This window comes from Athene noctua, chromosome 13 (assembly GCF_965140245.1).
Source record: "Athene noctua chromosome 13, bAthNoc1.hap1.1, whole genome shotgun sequence".
Lineage (NCBI taxonomy): Eukaryota > Metazoa > Chordata > Aves > Strigiformes > Strigidae > Athene > Athene noctua.
Window position 1 is genome coordinate 7,481,502 of NC_134049.1, and position 23,752 is coordinate 7,505,253.

At 54.8% G+C, this 23,752-nt stretch overlaps 1 protein-coding gene across 4 annotated transcripts; it reads left to right on the plus strand.

The window, feature by feature from the left end:
• The first annotated feature begins 12,313 nt into the window (after positions 1–12,313).
• Positions 12,314–23,428, plus strand: MFGE8 (milk fat globule EGF and factor V/VIII domain containing). 4 transcript variants are annotated; one of them, XM_074917249.1, is made up of 11 exons: positions 12,318–12,357; positions 12,388–12,489; positions 16,015–16,140; positions 16,396–16,521; positions 17,000–17,113; positions 17,549–17,730; positions 18,141–18,296; positions 19,161–19,305; positions 20,172–20,374; positions 21,730–21,885; positions 21,993–23,428. In XM_074917249.1, exons 2-11 carry the CDS (start codon positions 12,417–12,419, stop codon positions 22,134–22,136), a joined length of 1,425 nt encoding a protein of 474 aa, XP_074773350.1. In that variant the 5' UTR covers positions 12,318–12,357; positions 12,388–12,416; the 3' UTR covers positions 22,137–23,428. The 4 variants fall into 4 exon arrangements, with proteins under 4 accessions (XP_074773349.1, XP_074773351.1, XP_074773352.1 ...); XM_074917248.1 differs by having other exon boundaries at positions 12,314–12,489; XM_074917250.1 differs by having other exon boundaries at positions 12,314–12,489; positions 20,190–20,374.
• The last annotated feature ends 324 nt before the right edge of the window (positions 23,429–23,752 follow it).

The window sequence follows — 23,752 nt, forward strand, 5'->3', positions numbered from 1 at the left end:
AGTGACATGTGAGCACAAAAAAGCTTTGCAGATGGAAATAAAAGCAGTGCTTTTCCCTCCTTGCCTGCTCTGCCTTCCCCACAGTGCCAGCGAGGCATCGGCTTGCAGGCGGCAGAGCCATGTGCTGCTTGAGACCATGCTGGATCTGGATGTGCAGTGCTCTTTGGACTCTTACGTCTTTTCTGAAAATGGTGTCTAAAAGCGTAATGGGCACTTTGCAGATCTCTAAATAGACCAGCCTCTGTCCTGAGGAGCTGACAACGTAAGGAGACAAGTGCGAGGGATGGGAGAATGACTGCATCACAAACTAGCCGGGGAGGTGGCACGTGGCCCACCTGCTCAGTATTTTTCCATCACATTCAGCTGCTCCTTGCCAACTTCCAGCTCTGTCACCCTCTTCAAAAGCTTATGCTCTTGGTTTATTTAGCACGCTATTTATTTCCTAATTATAGAACTTAACTGACTAACCTCAGCCGTACTGGGTTACTGCTGTCCACCTTTTTGTCCTTGGTAGACCAGAGGCTCTAGTGTCTTCTTGTGGCTGAAGGCAGTTGCTAGAGACTTTCTGACTCTCTTTTTTTGTTCTTTCTACCAAACCCAAGAGGGCTCTGACTGCTAATAGAGGGAGCTTCACCATTTCAGAGCAGATGGGCTGTTGCATTCCAAAATTCCCTAGGCCAAAAGAGAAATGCCACAGAGCTGAGCACTTTACCAGTCTGTGCTCCGCCGCTTCTGCCCACGAATTCCCAGCAGCCAGCTCACTCCTTTTACCCCACATCCAGCCACAGCTGCTGGCTGGAGGAAGAAGTTTTGAAAACCACTCCCCATCATCAGCAGTGCTGCCAGTCCTGCTTCTGGGTGCTCCATGGCACTCGGACGCTGCCTGGCTCGACAAGCAGTCTGACTGCTCTAGGGGAAGGATCTGTCTGTATCTCCCTGAGATGAATTTGTGTCACAACACTCCTGAATTTTCCAGGGAGTCCAGTTAGGTGAAATTCTTACTTCCTGCACCAAAAGCTGCTGAGCTGAGCAGATCTGTTCTTTGCAGCCACCTCTAATGCCACCTCTTGTTTGCTCACAGCCATTTCTGCCCTTTTATCACGCATTTTGGTAAATCGAGACACGGCTGCAGGAGCCAAGCGGTGCTTTGATGTGACACCTGTCCCTAAAGCCATCTGCACAGCCAGGGGGGTTACACGCAGGGGAGGCTGCATGAGAGCAGCAGGTATCTGGCAGGCAGCGAGAGCAGGGAGAGGAGGTATCTGTGGTGGAAAGCAGGATGGATTGGAACAAATTAATGTAGTAAAGCCAGAAGGATGTATGAGCTTCTCCTGGAGTGTTTCCAAGATGTCATACTGAATAAAGGAAACTGTTTGTCTTCTGTTTAATTCTGAGTGGTCTGTCTGACATTTGCCATTATACTGTGTTCATGAGGTTGGCGTTTGGAAAGACTGTGATTATCCAGCCTCAGAAAGCCAGCAAGGGAGACTGCTAAAGCCACATTTTTTTTCAGTGGCTGTTTGTGAAACACTTTCTTGGTAAAAGTTGCCATAGAAGTAGTGATGCATGAGGAGAATGAAGGGTTGCAATCTTGCAAACTGAAGTGCTTAGTGAACCAAACAGTGGGGTGATCAGTCCCCCATAAAAATCCAAATTTTAGTATTGCCTGAGGAATGGGGAAGAGACTCTTCTCAGAGAGCAATATTTATGGAAGCAAAGTGAGTGGAGGTGGAAGCTACTGCCTTGTGCCAAAATAGTGGGAATAGGGACAGGTCTGGGAGGTAGAGAGCACACAACTGTGTTTGGATGAGGGTGAGCATGGCGGAAATGGCTACAGCTGTGCTTTGGGGGAAAGGGTGATGGTGTTGGGATGCAGAGATCCAGAGCTTTGTTTCCTGGAGGTGTAAAAGGAAAGCGGGGCTGAAGGGAAACAGGCTTGATGATGCTGGTGAGGGGAGGTGGGTTGTGGGTGAGGCTGGTGGGGACCACGGGAGTATGGTTTGGGGGGTGGGCAGATGGGGAGGAGGCAGCGGGGAGCAGTGGGATGGCCGGGATGAAGGGATAATCCGGAGCATCCCCATCTGCGGGATGCTTTCCTGGAGATGCACTGGCAATCACAGCTGAGGGGGGAAGGTCTGCAGCCACATCCAGAGGCGAGCTGAGGGCGATGATCTTGTTCCACGCACAAGGACCTGGCAGGCTGCAGATCAGCCTCCCAAGAAAACACAGCAACTGCAGAGCTATGGCCGGCACTGACCCCACACCACTCCTCCAGCTGACCTCACCTGGCTTCGCAGGAGCAGCACTACCCTTTTGAAAACGCTGCCCATACCACCACCGAGTTAAATTATTGCACGGGCAGGAGGAAATAAACAGTGCTGCTGACGCTGTGTAATGATCACTTCTCGGGGCTGACTCCACCTTGGCTCACTGCGCGCTCCACCTTGCTCTCCGCCTTTTGGAAACGACGTCTGATTTACCACATCTGCTCAGAACAGATCAGCTTTAAGATCCTGATCCCCAAAGTTCCCATCAAATCCATCCTTTGATTTGGCAGTAATGCTGCAGGAGGATTTTTCTGGAGTTACTCAGGACTGGACATGTAAACAGCGTTGCAGGACTGGGAGGATGCATGGCTGAATGATGGTGGTGGACGTCCCGCCTCCAGATCATCGAAGAGCTGATGCCCTGGCGGAGGCTAGAGGGTGCTGTGCTGCAGGGAATGGGTGTCCTTCTCCCTCCAGGCTCAGCATCCCTTCAAAGGCAGGTAGAAATTTGCAGGAAACGCTGCCTTTGAGCTGAGATGAAGACCAAGGTGCTGGCTGTAGTTACTAGCAACCTCGAAGGCTTTTTCAGCTCTGTCTAGCTCATTAGTTAGCACCCAGAAGGTGACATATGGTCAGCGTGGCTTTCCTTAGATGGGTTAAAAAGCAAAAAGGAGGGGACAGAGACAGAAGTGGGAAAAGAAGTGAAAATTAAGAACAGATTATAAGATAGGGAAGCTGAGTGGAACAAAACCAGAAAACTGAAGGAAGAAAACAAGATGAAGCCGATACAGAGGATCACATCGGCTGCTGTGTCCAATTAAGGGCTTCAGACCTGCTGAATGATGAAAGGGAGATTTGCTTGGGAGTAAAATCAAGGACCACTTCTTGCTCGCAGTGGCTGAGGTTGAAAAGCCCTGGGCTGATGGGGCAGGATCAGCTCCTGTTTACCCAGCTGAGGTGCGGCTAATCCCGGGCCCAGCAAAGAGCAGAGCTAAGGAGAGGCAGAACAGGCAAGGGGGGGCACAGGAGACAGGGCTGTGTTTGTACAGTGGCTGACAGGCAGCTGCAAGACCAGGCAAGAATACAACATGCTGCCAAACAAGCAGCTCTGAGCAGATCACTGCTCCCTGGAAAGCCTGCCAGCTAACCACAGGCAGCCAGAGCGAACGTGCCTCCCGTGTGGGGCAGCACGTGCTCTGCAAAACACAGCCCTGCCACCCCAAAGCTGCGGTTGGGGGGTCACTGTCCTCACTGCTGGCAAATCTGCTCTGGCTGGCTGCCTGCAGCAGGTGAGGCAAATGTGCAGCTGTAGCTAGAAGGGGAGGAAACACAGGTAGATGTTTTCTGACATTTCTAGGTCTTGCAGAAGACAACCTACCAAAAGTGAGATGTAGACATGACAAAGGAGGAGGAAGAGTGCAAAGGAACCCCATTTCCCAGCTACCCTAAAGGGACTGCACCTACCTCTGGGCTCATGAGGAGGTTCTGGTGTTCTTCCAGGTGAGCAGTGTCCCTACAGCGTGGTGTGTCTGTGAAGCCAGCTCTGCTCACAGAAATGGGGTCTTGATGTAAGTGACCTCCCTGCTGTTTTCTATCTTGAGCCTGAGGTTATTGTTTCTCAAACAGGGTTCGTTACCCGGTGTGAAAAAGCCAGTCTTACACACAGAGCTGAGGTACCAGTTTATTCCATATTTACGCAAAGATGGGTGCTAGGTGCTAATTCCACAAAGCTAGCACACTACACAAAGGAACTTCAAGGTATTTATATACTTCAAACTACACAAATACACATTTACTGTAATGGCCATTGGTTAATTTCTTATCACTTTGTCCCTTATTGGTTAGTTATATTTAAATTAGGCTCCCTTGGTATGTAAATTAGCATGCATGCTCCTTATAGGTATGGGAGGGCAAGTCTTTTTAGTCTTGAATTGAGTCAGTGGTCGTGATCCTCCCCCTGTTGCCTTTACCTTTTGAAGTGCTGAGGCTTGGACAATAGGCCCAAGCCACAGCTGACCTATAGATGAATCCTGTATATTTTATAACTGATCACCATTGTGCTAATAGGTATTATACTAAGTTATAACAAACTACCTATTCTGATGTAAAAGGTGGAAGTATTGAAGCCTGAGCAACAGGCCCCGAGCCGAAGCTGCTAACTTAGTATGTAGTCACTAACGAAATATGTATGCTCATTAATGAAAGATGTAGCTTAGGTATCATATACTCATTGCTGGTGATGGATGTAATGAAAACATGTCTATCCTGAATGTATCTTTCTTCTTCTCTGTGTAGGGGTAAGCTAACAAAGCTGTGAAGCCAGCTGTCCAGCCTTGGGACAGATGTATGGCCTTGTTTTAAAAAGAACATAAATAAATGAGATAAGGAGGGAAACTCCCTTAGCTTCTCCCTTGAGCCCTCGCCAGGTTCTGGGGGAATCTAATGAGAGAGTGAAACCAGATGTTCCGCTCAAAACAAAGGTGCCAGCTATTCTGGCTTACTGATTTTTGGGTATATAAGGCTGGACCCGCTCACAGCGACTTTGGAAGCCTCACCCATGGGTGGACACACCGCGTAGGATTTCCCGGTTGCAGGGAAAGGTTCTCCAAACCCTCGCTGTGACCGGGGCTCCCCAGCAACTGAGGATCTGGACGATGGTAAAGTATGCAAGTGGTAATGGATCTTTTCTTAACCACTATTGTCTCTCCCAGGTAGTAATGATTTGATGCATTACCCGGTATTTTCCTGTTTAAGTGCACTATTCTGTCTTTTCTTACTGTATGTTTTCTGTATTATTCTGTTACATTATTTAGTTAAGTAAAATACACCTGCTCTTTTCACTCTAGTGTCTGAGTTTAATTGCTATCCCTAATCAACAAAACACCTTTCCCCTAGTTACTGCAGATTTTTGCTGACTTCACGCTTCTTGGGCAGTCAGCCAGCCTTTCACGCCTTCTGGGGCAGGATGTTCTCTGCTTATCAATCTTTTAACTCCTCTTTAAGGTATAGTTGTTAGCAAGGCATGTGTCCTTTATACAAAGTATAAGGTTTACACAATAGAGTCAGTGTTTAGTGGTCCTTGTATCTGATGGGGAACATTTGTACGAACTACAAGGTGGGATAGCAAGGACTGGAAGGGAGCATCCTAAACTGGACGTGGGTTACCACACAGGCCCCTAATAACTGCCCTGGCCCCACCATGTGTGCCGAAGAAGGTGCTGGGGCTGCATCTGTAGGTTCCTGGGGAACATCTCCAGGAGGCACAAACAAATCTGGCCCAGAACATGGATGAAAGGGAATGGTCCATGAGGATGCAAAGCCCTGTTAGGAGTTAAGAGGGGCTGTGAAACCCACATGTTTTCACTCAGTGTATCTACTCTGGATGTCTACAGTGAGCGCCACTGTTTTTACTGCTGGGGCTGTCAGGGCAGTAGCCCATTGCCAGCTGGGGACTAGTGGGGACTCAGCACTGGGGCTGCGGCTGTTGAACTCTCTCAGAGCCACTGGGAGAATGCAGAATAGGTGAAATTTGCATCCAGCATCACCTAGGCCCTGGGGCAGGACAAGGAGGTGAGAGGGAACAGTGAAACATGAAAATGCCTGGAGGGGGTTTGATGGCAGAAGGCAAATCGGTTCATGCTGTAATAAAGGCTCTGGCGGAGGCTGGACGAAGTAATTGATGTGGTGGGAGATCCCACTGAGAGGGAGGGGTGATTGCAGAGAACAGATGGGGTATGACTAACAGAATGGATGTCTTAAAAAACACGTTAGTATAAACTTCCCAGAAGGAAGGGAGAAACATTCGTGAGACTTTACAAGGGTCCGATACAAAACTAAGCTCTAGGAAATCTCCTTTGGAAGAAATCTGTGAAGCAGCCAGGGGATGGGTGGATACCCCTGCCCCTGAGGACGCTCTTATTTCTGCTAAGGAGGTCTTCACCGCTCCAAATGGTGTGTATGGAAAGTGTGAAGCGGTGTGTATGGAAAGTGTGAAGCGGTGTGTATGGAAAGTGTGTGGAGATATCTGTGGATGTGTAGAGCTCTCAGCTGGCTTCTTGCCCAGCAGCTGTTGTTGCTGCTGAGAGAGGAGGTAGCACAGCCCCAGGCAGAGCACTCGAGGAGGATGCAGTGACCCTGACAGTCCCGTGGTGTCCCCTGCTCCAATCTTGTGTCCTCTTGGGTGCATGCTGCTCCTGGGACTGGCTACGTGCACTTCTCCATGGCGGGTCTGGATGCCCTCACTAGGCAACAGCCCTGGCTGCGTCGTGGCTCTCACAGATGGGTTTCATTGAGGACACATGTCTGGCTTGGAGCATGTTTTCATTTCCTTGTGAGGGAAGGAGGAGTCACGGGAGAGGAGGAACTGAGCGGCTGATCCGGCTCTCCTGGACACGGACCGTGGTGCCAAATGAGCTCCTGCTGCGGTTTCGCTGCGGCTCTGGAGGCTGCAGCCCAAGGGGCAGGAAGCGGTGGAGAAGGAGCTTCAACTGGTGTGCCAGTGGTGTAGGATCCGTCCAGGATGGGAGAGAGATTGAATCACAAGGGGGAGGCTCTGGTATGGGTCTCTGGATAGGGGGGATGTCTGGCTCTTTTCCACCACAGGAGCTCCTGCAGCAGCTCCAGCTGAAGGCACCAGGGGACAGAAGCTTCCTTCCAGACCAGAGGTCCTACAGGAGTCAACATCCTGCATCGGTGGCCACCAGCCAGCCTGCAGAGGGGCACAGCTGGCTTCAGGTGGCCTCTGAGAGCCAATTTGGGCTGCAGAAACCAAGGGAATAAGGAGCTGTCTTTGAGGTGTGATCACCCTGGATGCCCCCACGGGGTTGAACATCTGTGTGAGAGAAAGGGAGGTGTGCAGGGACCTGTGCTTTCCTGATACAACCAGCCATGTAGCTACTGAAGTGTGTCTTAAAAAGACCCCAAATACGCCTCTCTTCAGGAAGAAACAAATCCCAGAGCTGTGGCAGATCTCCTCTTGCCTACCAGGCTCTGGGGGATCAGAGAAAATGGGAGGCATGGAGAGGGTGGGATGGGCAGAGTTCAAACCTTCTCATTATGCTGCGAGATACAGAGATCAAAAGGCAACTTCACAAATTAATAAGGCCCCTGCCTGGGCAGAGCCTCTCCCAGCACTGATGGGTGGGAGGGGAGCATGCTGTAATGAGCAAACTGCCTCTTCTTCACCAGCCGGTAAGACAGGTTCTAGGCTCCTTGCAAACCCTTGGCCCAGCTTGTTAGAGTTCATTAGTGTTGTTACATATTCATATAGCATTAGCGCCATCAGGCCCCTGATGTTTAATCAGGCTGCAATCTTGCCTTGAGCCCTACAAGTCTTGGAAGACCTTCTATCAAGTGTATGCCAGAGACACGCGCTCCAAATTGATGGCTTGGATAAGGAGGGGTCTTGTGAGCTTGATAATAGGACAGAAACCCAAGTTTCTGTCCCTTGTCACAGAAACCTGGGTTATCAGAGGAACCTAGATGATAAAGTTATCAAGTGCACAATTTAGTGCTTTGTGTCAAGGCAGGAGCTTGCCAAGAGCTTCCTGCAACAGAACAAAAGAGCCCTGGCGTTATCTGCCTACAGCATCTGCTTGGGCACGGTCAGGCTGCTCGCTGCTGCTAATCCAGAAGTGGTTTCCACGGTGCATCACGTTGTACCACAGAATGTCAGGTCGTGTTATTGGGCGGGTGCTTTCAACAAACAGACGAGAGAGGAGCGAGGCGAGTCTGGGATGTGGGCTCTGCTCCATCTCTCCTGGGCAGTCCTCTGAGACGGGCACCGCAGGGAACCACCACCACCACCACACAGGGGTTTAGTCCTGGCCTGTGATCAGTGCTGACCCATTGTCAGCGGGGACCCAACTGTTTCCCAGGGTGATTCCTCCTGTAGCAGATAGAAATGACCTTTGGAAATGCTGCTGTTACCACTGGATGTGGAGGAGGTGTGTGTAAGAAGCCAAGCCTGTGTGCCTGCCTTTTAGATGGACAAAATAGAGGGAGAGATGCCCTTCCCTCGAGTCCCTCCAGCCCTTGGTTTCCCATCTATCAAATGAAGATGAAGGCCACACCTTTTCTGTTGGAGATATGTATTGATAAATCCTTAAAGACTGCAAAGCACTCCAATTCAGAGAAGAGTGTTATATAAAGGTGCTTATATTAATCACCTTACACAGACACACTAGCTCTAAACCGGACATAATCTTGTTTATTGAGGTTAGAGCAAAGGACTTGCAGTTGAATTATCTGGGATCTCATCTGAGCTCTGACATGATCAGCAGTGGGAATGGAGAAAAACTGGGGGATGGTACTGCCCTTTGCCTTCTTCCTTTTAAATCACAAAATTTTACATACTCTGAAGGGCACTCTGTAGCTGTACTGAGCTTTCCATGCCTTGAGGGTATTCTGTGTCTGGGTTTTTGAAGTTCTGGGTACTTAAGTATTAGCATCCTTAAACATAAAGCCTGAATTTAAAGAAACTGTTGCCCTTTTGGCGGAAAGGGCAGAGAGTGTGGAAAGTTTTTTTTTTCCTCTAAAAAATAAAGAGAGAAGTCCAGCTACATGCAAGGCTTGTCCTGGCCAGTGGATGTATTCTGCAGCCATTGGAAACCTTGCTCTGGCATGCTGGCGGGCAATGACACTGCCTGGGCCTGCAGGAGGTTAGAGATGCTGGCACTGAGCACTTGGTTATCCTGTTAGAGGGATTTAGGAGCAGACTGGGGCTTAATCCTCTGTGAGGGTGCCATGGATCACATCTCCTTCCCATTCCGAGTGGCTGACACGTGTGGCAGGATGGGAGGCTTGATCAGACAGGGCAGGACACCTTCCCAAGCCTCGTGCTGTGGCCTAAACCACAACCTTGAGCTCTAGGAAAGAGCTGTGCCTGCGAGGGATGGGGCTGGCTACCTCTGCCAGGGGGTTTTTTGGGCCATTGATGCTGGGGTGAGGGAGGAAAACCACGTTGCAGGGAGCATTGTGGGAGCATTTCGGGTGGGGAATCCCTTTGGGGTGTAATGGCTGCCTTTCTTTTGGGATAAATCCAAGCCAGTGAACTTCTTTATAGAACAGATAGCTGAAACAATAGGGGCTGTCACCCAAAAAAAAGATCTATTTGAGGGCTGAGCAGGACTTGGAGGGAGGTGAGGGGGTGTCATTGCTACCTGATGGTGGGAGGGAGAGGTCCCGTGGCTCAGAGGTGAGTGTCTGAGGGGGAGTGGGGAGAAGGAACACGAAACTGTGGTGATACCTGAGCCACTACTGCAAACTCATCAGCCATGAGACGCACCCTGGCTGGTTTTATGGTGGATGGAGGCTTTATGCTTGAGCAAGGGGCAGGCTGTGTATTGCTCACCTCTCTTGTTCACAGGAAAACACCTTTGTATAAGCTTGGAAATAAAGAGGATTGCATCAGAGAAATGCATAGTCCCATCACCTATTTTCCTCTTTATCAGCCCAGCTACGGGAACCAGGATATTGGCTATCTGCATGGCTCAGAAGGGGTTACGGCACAGCAAAGCCTGGCAGATCTCATGCAGAAAAAACCAAACCCAGTGGTAAATCCTTCTATAACAAGGCCTAAGTAGTCCCTGCAGAAGGGAGTGAAATTATGCCTGACCTTCGACCTACCCAACTCTTTCAAGTAGAGCCATCCCTTGCGAAAACTTGGCGGCTGTATGAACCCGGGGTGTGGTGTTAGCCTGTGGGGGCTGTCTCCATTCCTCACTGCTTCCCTGCCCTTGACAGGTTGCTCCTCTTTCTTTTCTGTCTCCTATATCCAGAGCTTCCCTCTTCCAGCTGTGACAGCACAGGCTCTTCCCAACCCCAATTTCTCACTGGGACCCCCGCTCCATCGCAGGTCTCCATTCAGACAGCCACTGCTGCCTCCGGGAAGCACTGTCCCTATGGAGAGCATAGTTCTGCCTGGCCTCCACCACTTGCTTTTTAATATCCTTTCCCATGCATATTCCTCGGGACATTGGCATTCGTGCCCCTGGGGACAGAAAGAAAATATTTTGCATTCTGTTTTTAGAGAGGCTGATGATTTTTCTGCAGCTCCCTCTGGGTCTTGCATTCTCTCCGAGACCAATCCAGGCAGTAGCCCCTCAAGAGGCCGAACAAACACCCTTGTTCTAGTTGCTTGTGCACAGGCCTGGGAAACTTGCCCTGCGTTCTCCTCCTCCTGACCTTGTTTTCCTCTGAACACCACAGCAGTAATTACCCTGAGGTTGAAGGGTTATTCGAAAGCATGTACTGTGTCTTGTCTGCTCCCTCCTTTCCAGCCGCTGTTGCTCCCTATGCTGGAGTTAAACTCTGCCTGGAGTTTTCTTTGTGTCACTAGTAATTGAAGGAAATGCCACCAGCGAGGGTGGTGGGTTTGGGTGGGAATATGTGTCCGGCTCCCTGTGTTCCTCATGCCCTGATGCTCTGGCAATGCCACAAACAGCCAAATTGCTGGGGCAGCTGGACCTGTCAGCGGGCCCGTCCCTGACCTCTAGCTCCCAGTCTGGGTGCTCTCATGGTCACTGGTTGACCCATCCAAGAAAAGCATTAGCTGGACACTGGAGTTTAGATGGAAAAAGAGGTGGAAGGACCAGTCGAAGTGCATAGCATGCAGCTGTGCTGCCCGGCTTGCTGATGGCTGAGGTGGCTGCATTGCCAAAGCCAGAAATGTAGCAACACTCTGGCAGAGTCAGAATGTAAATATGAGCAGCTGAAATGTCTGAGGTGGGTTTGTTAATGCTGAAATGGAGGGTTTTGCAAGAAGAGATAAAATCGGCTTCATGTTTAGGAGGAGGGCTCTGAGTGGGTCTCCAGTGCGGGGTCAAATGATCCAGCATTCCTGTACTGCGCAGTTAGTTCTCTTTTCCAAAGTGTTTGTTGCTGAATATGAATTTAGGCTGACCATACTTTATCCCGATGCTTTCTGCTTCCCAGGGCAGAGCTCCCCACAGGGCACCAGCTGCTCTCGAGGGCACAGCTGGGCTTTTCCAGCCCTTGGTGGCCAGGCAGTGCTTAAAGAGGAGCTTGTTTGTGGTTGAACCAACAGACCTGTGGCAGAGAGCTGCTGTTTCCCCCCAGTCCGTGCAGACGCGACCTGGCTGCAAGCTGTTTTCCTTGATGCTGCTTAGGAGGAGCTTGGGAAAACCCTGCGCTGCTGGCACGCTGGGTGCCGAGGGTAGCACGGGGTGCTCACACGTGCCCTGTCCTGGTGCAGGGGAAGCCTTCTCCAGCTTTCACCCCACCCAAGGAGAGGAAAAGTGAGGTTTGTGCTGCAAAACACCTCTTCCTCCCGCCAAGTGCTGGCAACCCCCAGTGCATCCCGGTCCAGCTCTGCACCCCTCCGCCTGCCAGCCAGGGCCGGGAGCCATGGGCACTGCCAGGCTCAGGAAGTCCCGGCGGCCACCCGAGGGCCAAGGCCTGGCGTGGGGCAAACCCCCCCGCACCCGGAGCATCACTAGCGTGCTGTGCTGGCTCTCCCTTCCAGGCCGCTCATTAAGCACCTTTGGCTCTGAGGCCGGTTTCCCAACCCTGCCTCTCGCCCTCCCGCCGCCTGCCTGCACCCTGCACCCCGGGGGGTGGCTGGGGTACTCCCCTCGCTGCCTGCACCCCTCCTCGCTGCCTGCACCCCTCCTCGCTGCCTGCACCCCCCTGCTACCTGCACCCCTCCTCGCTGCCTGCACACCCCCTCGCTGCCTGCACCCCCCTGCTACCTGCACCCCTCCTCGCTGCCTGCACCCCCCCTCGCTGCCTGCACCCCCCTGCTACCTGCACCCCTCCTCGCTGCCTGCACACCCCCCTCGCTGCCTGCACCCCTCCTCGCTTCCTGCACACCCTCCTCGCTGCCTGCACCCCCCCTCGCTGCCTACACCCTCCTGCTGCCTGCACCCCCCCTCCCCAGCCCGCAGCCCCTCCCGCTGCCCGGCGGGGGCTCTCCGGGGGGGGACCCGCGGGTCACCCCTGCCCGGCGCAGCGGGGCCGGTCCCCGCCCCGGGGGCGGGCGGCGGAGCACGTGGGGCCGCGCCGGGCCGGGCTGAGTCACTCCCCGCCCCGAGCCCCGCGGCGGAGCGGAGCGGAGCGGAGCAGCTCGGCGCGGCTCGGCACGGCTCGGCACGGCTCGGCACGGCTCGGCGGCACCGCTGGAGACGCAGCATGGCGGTGGCGAGGCGGTGGCGGCTGCTGTTCGGCCTGGTGCTGGGGCTCTCGGTGCTGATGGTCGTGTCCGGTGAGTGCCGGGGGAGCCAGGGTGCAGGGGGTCGGGGGTGAGGGGGAGCAGGGGTGCAGGGGATCGGGGGTGAGGGGGAGCCCGGGGTGCAGGGCATCGGGGGTGCGGGGGGGAACTGGGATGCAAGGAATCTGGAATGCAAGAGAACCAGGGTGCTAGGGAGCCCGGGGTGCTGGGGATCCGGAATGCAGGGGATCCAGGGTGCAGCGTTATCCAATCTGCGAGGTTGTCTGGGATGCGGGGTGCAAGGGATCCGGGGTGCCAGGGAGTCCAGGGTGCTGGGGGTCCAGAGTGCAAGGGATCCAGGGTGCAGGGCTGTCCGGGATGCGGGGTGCCGGGAATCTGCGTGCAGAGTGAGAGGATCTGGGGTGCGGGGTGAGAGGGTCCGGGCTGCCGTGTGCGGGGTGCAGGGATGGTGAGTGAGAAGATGCTCAGCTGAAGGTGGCTGCAGAAGCAGAGGAACTCGGTTCCACAGCCCCGTCCTTGCTCCCGAGCCGGGAATAGTTCAGTTGGGCTGTCCCGGACTTTCCGGCTGCGATACCGTGCCCGAGATGTAAACAGCTTCCCTGGGAGTGCCTGGCACAGCACGCCTGGCAGGCCTGGCCTGGGGAACCCCGGGAGAAGCAGCTCCATCAGCACCCTGTGGGCCATGCCTGGGGTGGTTGCCTCCAAAAGGGATGGGTGAGACCCAGGAGAAGGGGAGTGAAGCCCAAATGCAGGCTCCAGCCAGGGGACAAAGGGCAGCAGGAGGCTGTGCGGTGAGGAAGGCCCTGCCTGCGCTCGCTCTCCCTGGGCAGAGGTACCCGTTTTGCCCTTGCGAGACAGGCTTGACCTGACCTCCCCCAACCCCGCTGGGATGAGCTGTCCCAGTTTTCGGAGGATGTTATTTTTGCCTTCCAGCCAGCCTGTGGGTTCATATAAGCAAACATTTCCAAAAGCGGTGGCTCATCTTTGTTGCCTTGGTTCCTGACTGTCCAGCCTGTGACAGCTCTGTCCCTAACTGGAGAAAAATATATGTGGGGAGGATGGAGATGCTGAACTGCTCCAAAACCAGGCCTGAAACAGCTGAGAAATAGGAGCATCCAAAACTACTTGCCACAGTGGAAAATGTGACCTGTGTGCCTCACTGCTAGGCAGGGGGCTGGCTAGCGAGACCCACCACGTAAGGGATTATTCCTGGGAGGGGATAAAAAGGCAGTCCAGTTGCTTGAGATAATTAAAGTATGAAACTGAGGACCTCTCCTGTCCCAACCCTGGGAGGAGCCCTTACTCCTTTGCTGCTGTGTCCCACCCCAGAAACTCCTGTGTCGGAGGCAGCACGGATGCTGGGGAGCACATGTTTGTTGGCGCTTTATGCCTGGGGAAGCAGCCGGCTCCTGCTGCTGAACAGAAGCAGCTCTGTCTGCAGGGCCTTGGTCGGCTGCCGGGAGAGATCCTTGGAGAGATCCTTGGGACGGGGTGGCTGGATGTGCTAAAGACCTGTGGAGGGGCTTGGGGCAAAGGCGTCCCCACGTATCAGTCGGTGCTCTCTCCTCCCATGCTGTAGCTCATGGCAGCGCATTGATGGAGCATGAGGTCATGCAGAACTGGCTGGGCAGTGCAGGCAGCGACTTGAACCGGTGCCCAAGTTTTTCTGCCTCCTGAGGCAGGGCTAAGGGAGCTACAGCATCTTTTTGGAAACCTTCATGTAATGCTGGCCTGTCTGCCACCAGTGTGTACCCTACAGATGCCGAGTGTCAGGAAGAGTAGGATTAACTCAAAGGAGCCCTGCTATTAAAAGGCTAATGAGTAGGAGCTCACTGAATAGTAGCTTAGGCTAATGAGAGCCATGCTGTTTGGTGTGGGTCCGGGCAGAGAGCCCACAGCTCGTTAACTTCCACCTTCTCCAGGGCATGCAGGTAGTGGGGGGTTATTCCTGGGTCTCCACCTGAGTTCAGCCCTTGCTCTGACTCCTACGCCGTGGCAGAAAAGAGCCTGGCATCAAGGGATGTGCTGTCCCAGCACTTGGAGAGGAGTTACTGAGGCTTTCAGCCAGATCTGTGGGAATCTGGTCTAGGTTTATGGAGAACGTTGTTGCTGCTTGAGCAGCTCGGGGCAGAATAAATTGAGGGTGGGAGGAATTTCAGCCCGGCTCTTGCAATCTGATTCAGCACCGCAGTGGGGAGTGGAAGGTTATGGGTGCGGTGGGCTGACCTCAGCTGGTTGCCGAGTGCCCACCCAGCTGCTCCCTCACGCTGCCTCCTCAGCAGGATGGGGGAGAGAAGAAGATGTAAAAGCTCCAGCGTGGGTCCTTCCCATGGGCTGCAGTTCTTCATGAACTGCTCCAGTGTGGGTCCTTTCCATAGGGTACAGCCCATCAGGAACCGGCGTTGAGTCCTCCATGGGCTGCACTGTGGATATTTGCTGTGGTGTGGTTCTCCACAGGCTTCAGGGAGACAACCTGCTTCACCATGATCTTCTCCATGGGCTGCAGGGGGACAATCTGCTTCACTGTGTTCTTCAGAACGGGCTGCAGGGGAATCCCTGCTCCATTGCCTGGAGCACCTCCTCCTCCCTCTCCTTCTTCACTGACCTTGGTATCTGCAGGGCTGTTTCTCGCACATTTTTCTCACTCCTCTCCCACAGCTGCTGCACAGCATTTTTTACCTTATTTTACATATATTATCACAGAGGCAACATGAGTGTCGGTGATAGGTTCAGCTCTGGGCAGCAGTGGATCTGTTTTGGAGTTGGCTGTGACTGGCAGTCTCCAACGTGGGGGCAGCTCCTGGTGTCTCCTTGCAGAAGCCACCCTTGCATCGCCCCCCTCCCCACATCACCGTGTAAACCTGATACCATGGGAAATGATGGAGGTGGGTGAACAGGCAGGGAAGATAGTGCAGCCCCATCATTTCCCAGGGGGGACCTGCCTGGAGGCTGGGACTGCCTCGTGGGAGCTGCTCAGAGTGATGGAGGTCTGACAGGCATGGTGCAGAGATGGACCCTGTGCTCCCGCCTCCCATGTCTCCAGAATCTGAGAACCAAGCATGCAGGCTTATCCTACAATGATTTTTTTTTTTTTTTTTGTCTTTTTTGTCTTACACGTACTAACTTGCATTAGGAAAATCCAGCAACGGGACCAGCCCCATTCCCTTGATTAATCCTGTCTTCATTGTGCCCGAGTGAGCCCCAGCCTGGCTACCCCCACTTCCCAGCTGAGCAGCAGAAACTTTTGATGCACCAAAACCCTGGGTTTACCCTGGCTTCAGTTTGATGTGCAGGCTCTGTTAAACCCCTTTTTTAATGTGCCAGGGCAGGGCAGATCCTGGCCTCTCTCTCATGTTCCTGGTCTCAACTATCACTTTTGAATGCTGGTGGTCCCGTGCAGGATCCAGCAGCTGGTCCCTGCCGGGTGCTCCTCTCCCCACAGTATTGCAGGGGAGCAGTTCTTGCTGTCAAGCCGGGATGCCTCCATGTGCATCCGTGGGGCTCTGGTGGATGCCTGCTATTGGGATGGCTTGTAGTGACATGTAGCTTTGCTTTCAGGTGACTTCTGTGATGTGAACCACTGTCAGAATGGGGGCACCTGCCTGACAGGGATTAATGAGACCCCCTTCTTCTGCATCTGCCCTGAGGGCTACATTGGGATTGACTGCAATGAGACGGAGAAAGGTGAGGGGCTGACCCCCTCATGGGTGCTCCATGAAGGCCAGAAGTCTTGCAGTGTGCCAGTGTGCCCTCGTTGTGGCCCTGCACCACTGGTCTTGGGGTCTAGCCCAATAAGTGCCCCATAAGTGGAGGTGCAAGCAGGGATGCGATGGCCTCGGGATACTTGGGGGAGAATGTGATGTCCGGGGTGCAACAGCCCCCTGGGTGCTCTTATTTTATGCCTGTGCCCATGTTACAGCTGTTTTTCTCCTTCCCCAGGCCCTTGCCACCCCAATCCTTGCCACAACAACGGCGAGTGCCAGCTGGTCCCAAACCGGGGGGATGTCTTCACTGACTACATCTGCAAGTGCCCTGCGGGGTATGATGGGGTGCACTGCCAGAACAGTGAGTACAGTGGGGGGGTGGTAGGGGGTGCTGCTCTGCTCTAAGGGCTTGGAGACCCCTTGGGCAGCACTGGGGGGACAAACAGGTGGTATTTGCAGCCGTGGCTGTGTTGGGTGCTGGGCAATGTTGGAGGCCATGGGCTGGTTTGGACCTTGCAGGGTGGAGGGAAGGACTGTGGTGTGGGGTCACGGTAGTGTCTGAGCCTTGCTCAGCGTTCCTGCTGATATGGTGGCAGGAGTTGAAGCTCTAACCCAAGGAGCCACCTAAGCCTTGTCCTGCCACACAAGTGACTCCAGCCACACAAGTGAATTGGGACATGCCGCCACAGCAAGGCTGGGAGTTTGTGTGGAGCAGGAACACTGCCATGGTCCATGCTCAGGAGATGTCTGTCTCCTCTTATTGCTGCACTGAATGAGGGGTCTCCTCCCTGGGACTAGCTTTGGGGTCGCCTGCTGAGCTCCTGTACTCTGTCTCCTAGACAAGAATGAGTGCTACTCCCAGCCTTGCAAAAACGGTGGCACCTGCCTGGACCTGGATGGTGACTACACCTGCAAGTGTCCTTCTCCGTTCATGGGGAAGACCTGCCACGTCCGTAAGTCCCTGACACCAACTACAGAAATCCCTTTCCTCCCCTGTTCCCCACTGCCCTGTCACTCATCACCAGCATGCCCAGGAGACAGCTCACCAGCTGGTTTAAGGGAATCTGAAGGGCAGCTGTGGGCACCTGTGTGCTGGCTGCCCTTGGTGCTAGCAAGCCTGGTTCTGATGGAGGGAGCATTCCTGGGAAGATGCCATCTTCTCTCTAGGGGGGCCTCAGAGCAGCCCTTTCCTCACTTCAGCCCCCCGTGCTATGAGAGGGGCTGATGTACAGTGTGGTTTTGACTGAAGGCTGGAGAGAGGAGGGAACACCTGAGGGTCAGGCAGGTCCTATCACTGGCCTCCCTGTCCTGCCCTGTCCCCAGATAATGGCCCCCCAATTTTGCTCCCTGGTCACCATCTTTGGTGCTGATGTCCCCACTGCCCCCAGGCTGTGCTGTTCTTCTGGGCATGGAAGGAGGTGCCATCTCCGATGCCCAGCTCTCTGCGTCCTCTGTCTACTATGGCTTCCTTGGCCTCCAGCGCTGGGGGCCAGAGCTTGCCCGCCTCAACAACCAAGGCATCGTCAACGCCTGGACCTCCAGCAACTATGACAAGAGCCCCTGGATCCAGGTATCTGCAGCAGGACTGGGGGTGCTGGTGTAGTGGGAAGCCCTGGTAGCCATGGCTGGTCTGTCTGGGCTGCTCTCATGGGATTTCTTCGCTTCTGGTGGCAATGGCGGGGCTAAATTGCTGCAGCAGGGTGCCACCCAGGGGCGTCTCGTGACATGTCTGGAGAAGGCAAGGTCCCTGGGGTGGCTTGGGGAGCGGGGATGGCAATCCCCCCTTCTCTGCCCACCCTTGGGTGCGAGGCTGGAGGGATGGAGGACTTAAATCCCAAGGAAATCATAGCGCTCTGGGCAGCCCCTTGCCTGGTCCTGATGCTGAGCATGAGCCCACCATCCCAGCCAGGCTCAGCAGTGCTGGTGGGTGCAGGAGCTGCACACCCTGTCCGCACTCACACTCTCCTCTCCCCACCCCAGGCCAACCTGCTGCGGAAGATGAGGCTGAGCGGGGTCATCACGCAAGGTGCTCGCCGCATGGGCCAGCAGGAGTATGTCCGCGCCTACAAAGTCTCCTACAGCCTGGACGGGCGGGAGTTCACCTTCTGCAAGGACGAGAAGCAGGATGCAGACAAGGTGGGCTGCGATGCTGTGTGGGGGCCATGCTGGCTCCCCCCACCCTGCAGTGCTGTGGGTGCTGGCGTGGCTCTGAGCCGCATCCCAAACTGTCCCCATGTTTGGGAAAGGGTTTTTGACCTGGGTCAAAGCCACATTGGGAACCCACCTCGCAGCGAGATGGCACAGGCGGTTCCAGCGCTGGGCAGTGCTCTCTGGCTTTGTTTAATTGACCATAATAAGCATTACCAAAGAATCAGTGCTGACTTATTTAGGTCAGTCAGATAATATCTTTATCGCTGACACACTGTGGGAACTGGGCATGGTCTGGAAGTGCTGGCAAATGGCTTACACGGCTCGGTGTTGTGTCTGCATTGTGCTTGAGCTGACAGTGTGTCTCGCTCTCAGGGCAGGAATACTACCGATCATAGTGCTCTCCACTCTGCTTTTTATGGCAAGTGACTCCTGGTTGTTTTTTGAGCATCCAGGAAATGGCTGGAGTATCTGCCTTGCTTCAAAAAAAAAGTTCCTCTTGTTTCTGCAGCAGTGGAAAAAAATGCATGAAAACACAGCCTGACTCTTGTGTTAAAAAGAACGAAGTGAGCCACCTCTCTGCTTGTCACGATTTGAGGAGCGTTGCCATAGCGGGAGGGAGCGGGTGTTGGTGTGGCTCGGTGGGGTGAGGACAGAGCAGGGAGTGTTGCAAAGCTCTGTGGAGAGTGCTGGAGCTGCTGCAAGGTCACACACTGCTCCGGGGCACGAGAGCAGAGCCCAGCTTCCCTCGCTCCTGCTGATGGTGCTGAGGTCTGTCCGTCTGCTAGGCAAGGGATTCCATGCACAATGCTGCGGGAGAGCTGAGGCGCTCAGCCCTGCTCGCCCTTGCAGATTTTCCAGGGGAACGTGGACTACAGCACCATGCAGACCAACATGTTTGACCCTCCCATCACCGCCCAGTTCATCCGCATCTACCCCGTGATGTGCCGCCGCGCCTGCACGCTGCGCTTTGAACTCATCGGCTGCGAGATGAACGGTAAATGTCAGTGGCTGTCCCCTCCCCAGGGACTGCAGGGCAGGGGGTGACACGGTGCAGGGCATCACCCCTTGTACTGCTTCCGATCTCCCGGGACAGGGGATTTGTCAGCGCTTGTTTTTCCTCGTGCCGGCTACGTGATGCCTGGAAATACCCGCGGGTGCTTTTGGGAAGCATAAACTGTTAATCCCACCAGCTCAGCCCGGCTCGAGCTGCATTCTCACGCTGCTAACACCTCCCCAAGCCAGGGCTTTTTATTGTGCCCCCTCCCCATCTGATCTGTGAACCGGCTGCTTTTCCTGCCGAGAGCTTGAAAAAGCACCGGAGGATCAAAGTCCTCTGGGAAACGTGAGGGATGATTAACCCGAGCCCTTTCCCTGTGCCTCCCGCATTCCTGCCTTGCGGCAAGTCCCCGGCAGCCGAGCGGGACCCGTGTGCCCGGGTGGGAGTGGGGCACTGTGGGGGCTTGGTCGTGTCCTGGTGCAGTGTGGGTGCGGTGCCAGATGTGCTTTCGGCTGGGGCTGGCTTTGCATTGCTCTCTTCACCCTGACAGCATCCTCCTCTGCCTCCTGCTGAAGCCGTTTGTACTCCTGGGCCAGGCTATGCTGTGGGGAAGTCCGTGCATCCCTGCAGCAGGAGGCACTGTGAGCCAGGGAATGGCTGGGAGCTAAAAATTCCAGGAACAGGCGAGAGGGCTGCGACCCAGTGCCTCTGCCGAGCCTTTCCCTGCCTCGCCCTGCCTGCTGCTCCGGGCAGTGGAGACTTGGGAACGTGGGGATGGTGCCTGCCAGGGCTGCGGGGTTTTGCTCGCGATGGTGCTGTGGACTCTTTCCCTTTCACCGCCTGTATAAACCGTTGTGTTACAGTGTATTTCAACACGGCAGGTTGCTCGGAGCCTCTGGGCATGAAATCCCGCCTGATCTCCGACCAGCAGATCACAGCCTCCAGTGTCTTCAAGACCTGGGGCATCGACGCCTTTACTTGGCACCCCCATTACGCCCGCCTGGACAAGACGGGCAAAACCAACGCCTGGACAGCGCTCCACAATGGCCAGTCCGAGTGGCTGCAGGTGGGTCTCAGCGCCCTCCCTCTGTAATCTCATTACACTTGTCCAGCTCCTCCAGCAGTGCCCGAGCCACCTCCTGTGCCGGGGTGGCTGGAAGCAGGACGGGCACGGCGGGAGCGGCCAGGCAGAGCCGCTGGGACCGTGCAGCTGGAGCCTTGCTGTGGGACACACAGCCCGGTGGTGCTGTCCCCGAGCTGGGATCGCAGGGACAGGTCAGGATGGGGCCACAGCCACTGGTGTTAACAGCGGTGCTGGAGCTCTGGGTCAGAAACATCAGTGCCCGTAGGGACGGGGTGGTGCTGTCTCTGCAGACTTTCTTGTTGGGGTGCACTGAGCCTGCAGCACCCCAGTTCTGCATCACCCCCTTGGGAAGTGCCATCCCAGCCTGGGGTGACCGTTCCACAACCCTCTAGCTGCCCAGAACACCGTGTTTCTGTTTTGCAGGAAAGAATCAGGTTTGCTTTTCTCTTCCCAATCTGGAATGGGAACAAATAGTTTTGAAATTTCCTTCTCAGTTTCCTTTCCTCCCCTGTTTTTATACTTTTCACATGATTTCATGACATAATAGGACAAAGCAGTTTAGATATTTGTCCTGCTTTTTATTTGGGAAATGATTAAAAGCAGCTGCTTCATGGCCCTAAATAAACCAGCTTATCAAGATGTCTGCTGATGGGGTCAGGATGACACGCCGAGTTGGGCTGTTGCACCACAGGCTGCCTGTTTGTGTATGTGTGTATCGATGTTCATGTATATTCATAGATATACATGTGTACGTATATATGTATAGCTAGTACTACCCTCAACAAGCATAAAACAGGAACTAAATTAAGGAGACTTTCAGCTCATTTGCTGGTTTGCCCTGTAGAGTGCCAGCAGCAGTAGTGCAGTGTGGCAGAGTAAAGAGAATAGAAACCATCTCACTTAAAACCCGAATGTCAGACCATGCTGAACTGCAAATTTTTTCAGCCAGAATCACTTTCCAGTGAAAATCCATTTCCTCTGGGAATCCTTTATTTTTTCTTTTTTTTTAATTGAGATTTTTTTTTTCTGTCATTCCCACATTGACCTTTACAGCAAAAAATGTCGAGGTGACAGCGGTGGGGAAGGGAGCTGTGATGGTGGGGTTTGCACCCTGCTTTGGGTTGCTTTGAGAGATGCTGTGAGTGTTAAAGGGTCAGATATTTCACAGTGGTGTTTTATTAGTTGCTCTGGCACTGGGGCAGGGGTCGAGCAGTGTTTTCTCCATTCTTGACCCCTGAGGGCCAGCACATCCCAGCTGCCTCTGGGACGTGCATGATGCTCTGGGGTGGGAGCACCGCTCCTGTGAGGCACTTCAACGAGCCTTGTCTCTGTGCCAGATCGACCTCCGGGACCAGAAGAAGGTGACGGGCATCATCACGCAAGGAGCCCGTGATTTTGGGCACATCCAATACGTGGCAGCCTACAAGGTGGCCTACAGTGACAACGGCACGTCCTGGACCCTCTACCAGGATGGTCAGACAAACAGCGCCAAGGTGTGTGGGGCAGCGACCTCCCGGGGCTCGGGGATGCCGCTGTGGGGAGGGATGGGATGGTGGTGAGGAGGTCCCGGTGGTGCTGACGCCCACTTTTCCCCTGCTAGATCTTCCATGGTAACAGTGACAACTACTCACACAAGAAGAACGTGTTCGATGAGCCCTTCTACGCCCGCTTCATCCGCATCCTGCCCGTGGCCTGGCACAACCGCATCACCCTGCGCGTGGAGCTGCTGGGCTGCGACGAGTAGGCGCCCGGGGAGGAAGGACAGGGCTGCTCTTCCCGGCTGCCCGGCCCGTGCCCTGCCTGCCCCTGCCCACTCCTGCTCCGACCTCACACTCCCCTTTCCATGTCCCCAAACTCGGGAGGCAGCCGGAGGGCTCCCTGCCCCGCGTTGGCGCTGGGGCTGCAGAACTGCACTTTACGGGGCCCTTCAGGTGGGACGTGGGGACGGCTCCTGCCCTTTCACCCTGCTGAACAGGGTTGAGACCCCCTCCTGCAACTGGGGCTTGGCTGGGGGACCCACTCCTACAACTGGGCCTTGGGGGACCCCATCCTGCAAAGGGGGCTTTGCTGGGGGACCCTGTCCTGCAACCAGGGTTTGGCTGCATCCTCCCAGCTATGCCCAGAGACAAATTTTCTCCCCCTTTTTTGCTTCTGCTTCCAGCAGAGAGGCTGCAGCCAGCAGCAGTCCCCTGCCTGCACTGGGGCTCGGGGCTCAGCAGTTTTGGGGGGGCTTAGGGCAGGCACCCTGGGCTTGCAGCCTCTGATGTCCCTCCTGCTCTCTGCACGGCTGCAGGCAGGGGCTCTGAAAAACCTACTCGGCTCTTGTCCCCTGCCCATTTTTCCAGGCCCTGGGTCTTGCCTGCAGTGTCAGCACTGCATAGTGTGAGGGGAGTGATGAGACGGCTCCTGTCAAGAGGTACTGGGTCCCCGGTGGCTCTACCCACTGAGGAACTGCTGGCGGGCACCGTGGTTGGCATTTTTGCAGGCGCTGCCCATTCGCCTTCCTGAGGTGCTGGCTCCAGAATCCTCAAAGTCTCAGCATTGGCACCATCCCCACCTTACTGCAGTTTGGGGTGCCTTGAAGTCCCTTGTCCCCAGAGCCAAGCAGTGACATGGGGGGGGGCTGCAATCTGGTAGCGGGGGAGAGATGGTTTGTAGCCACAAGGGTGCAGAGAAAAGATGGGAAAGGTGGTGATTAAACCACCCAAATGCAGTAGGCAGAGAGCTGTGCTGTGACCCTTTTTTGTAACCTGATATTTTCCCTTTCCCTGGGGTGGAGAGGAGCCTCTTGCAATGCTCGAGCCCTCGGGATTAGTGGTAGGAGATGAGGGAGACCTGGCACTGGCAAGCGGGAGCGCGGGCAGGGTGTCCAGGCAGCGGCACTGGCAGTGATGCTTCCCCACCTGCTGGGATGTGAAGCAGCCCTGGGGCCGGGCTGGCAGTGGGTTCGCTTTGGCAAGTGCTGAGGGAGCCCGGGTGGGATGGCGGCCCCGCTCCGGGGTGTCTCTGACAGTATTAAAACCAGCTGAAACTTTGGGGCTGTTGTTTGCTCTGTGGCTACCCGAGAGCCATCTCCCAAAGCCCAGCAGGTCCAGCAGTCCCCCAGGATCCACTCTGAGCCCCCTGGCTTCTCCATCCCAGGGGGCTGCTGACTGCTGTGCTGATCCCACACCTCTCTTGCTTTCACAGACCCTCCTAGCTCCCTTTCCTGCCTGAAAAACAGGGTACCAGGGCTTTGTGCACCTTCCCTGCTGCCTCCGCCCTGTCGCAGCTGCTGGAGTCTGTGCTCGCAGCTGGCCAAGCTCAGCAGCGTGGGATTTGGGGAGTGGAAGCTGCTATCAGCACCCCACGCCCTGTGTC

Excerpts from the sequence above, each read along its gene's own strand:
- MFGE8 (XM_074917248.1), top strand. The coding sequence starts at position 12,417 with ATGGCGGTGGCGAGGCGGTGGCGGCTGCTGTTCGGCCTGGTGCTGGGG. Across the intron at positions 17,731-18,140 it reads ACAAGAGCCCCTGGATCCAG|GCCAACCTGCTGCGGAAGAT; the intron begins GTATCTGCAGCA and ends TCCCCACCCCAG. Across the intron at positions 21,886-21,992 it reads GTCAGACAAACAGCGCCAAG|ATCTTCCATGGTAACAGTGA; the intron begins GTGTGTGGGGCA and ends TTCCCCTGCTAG.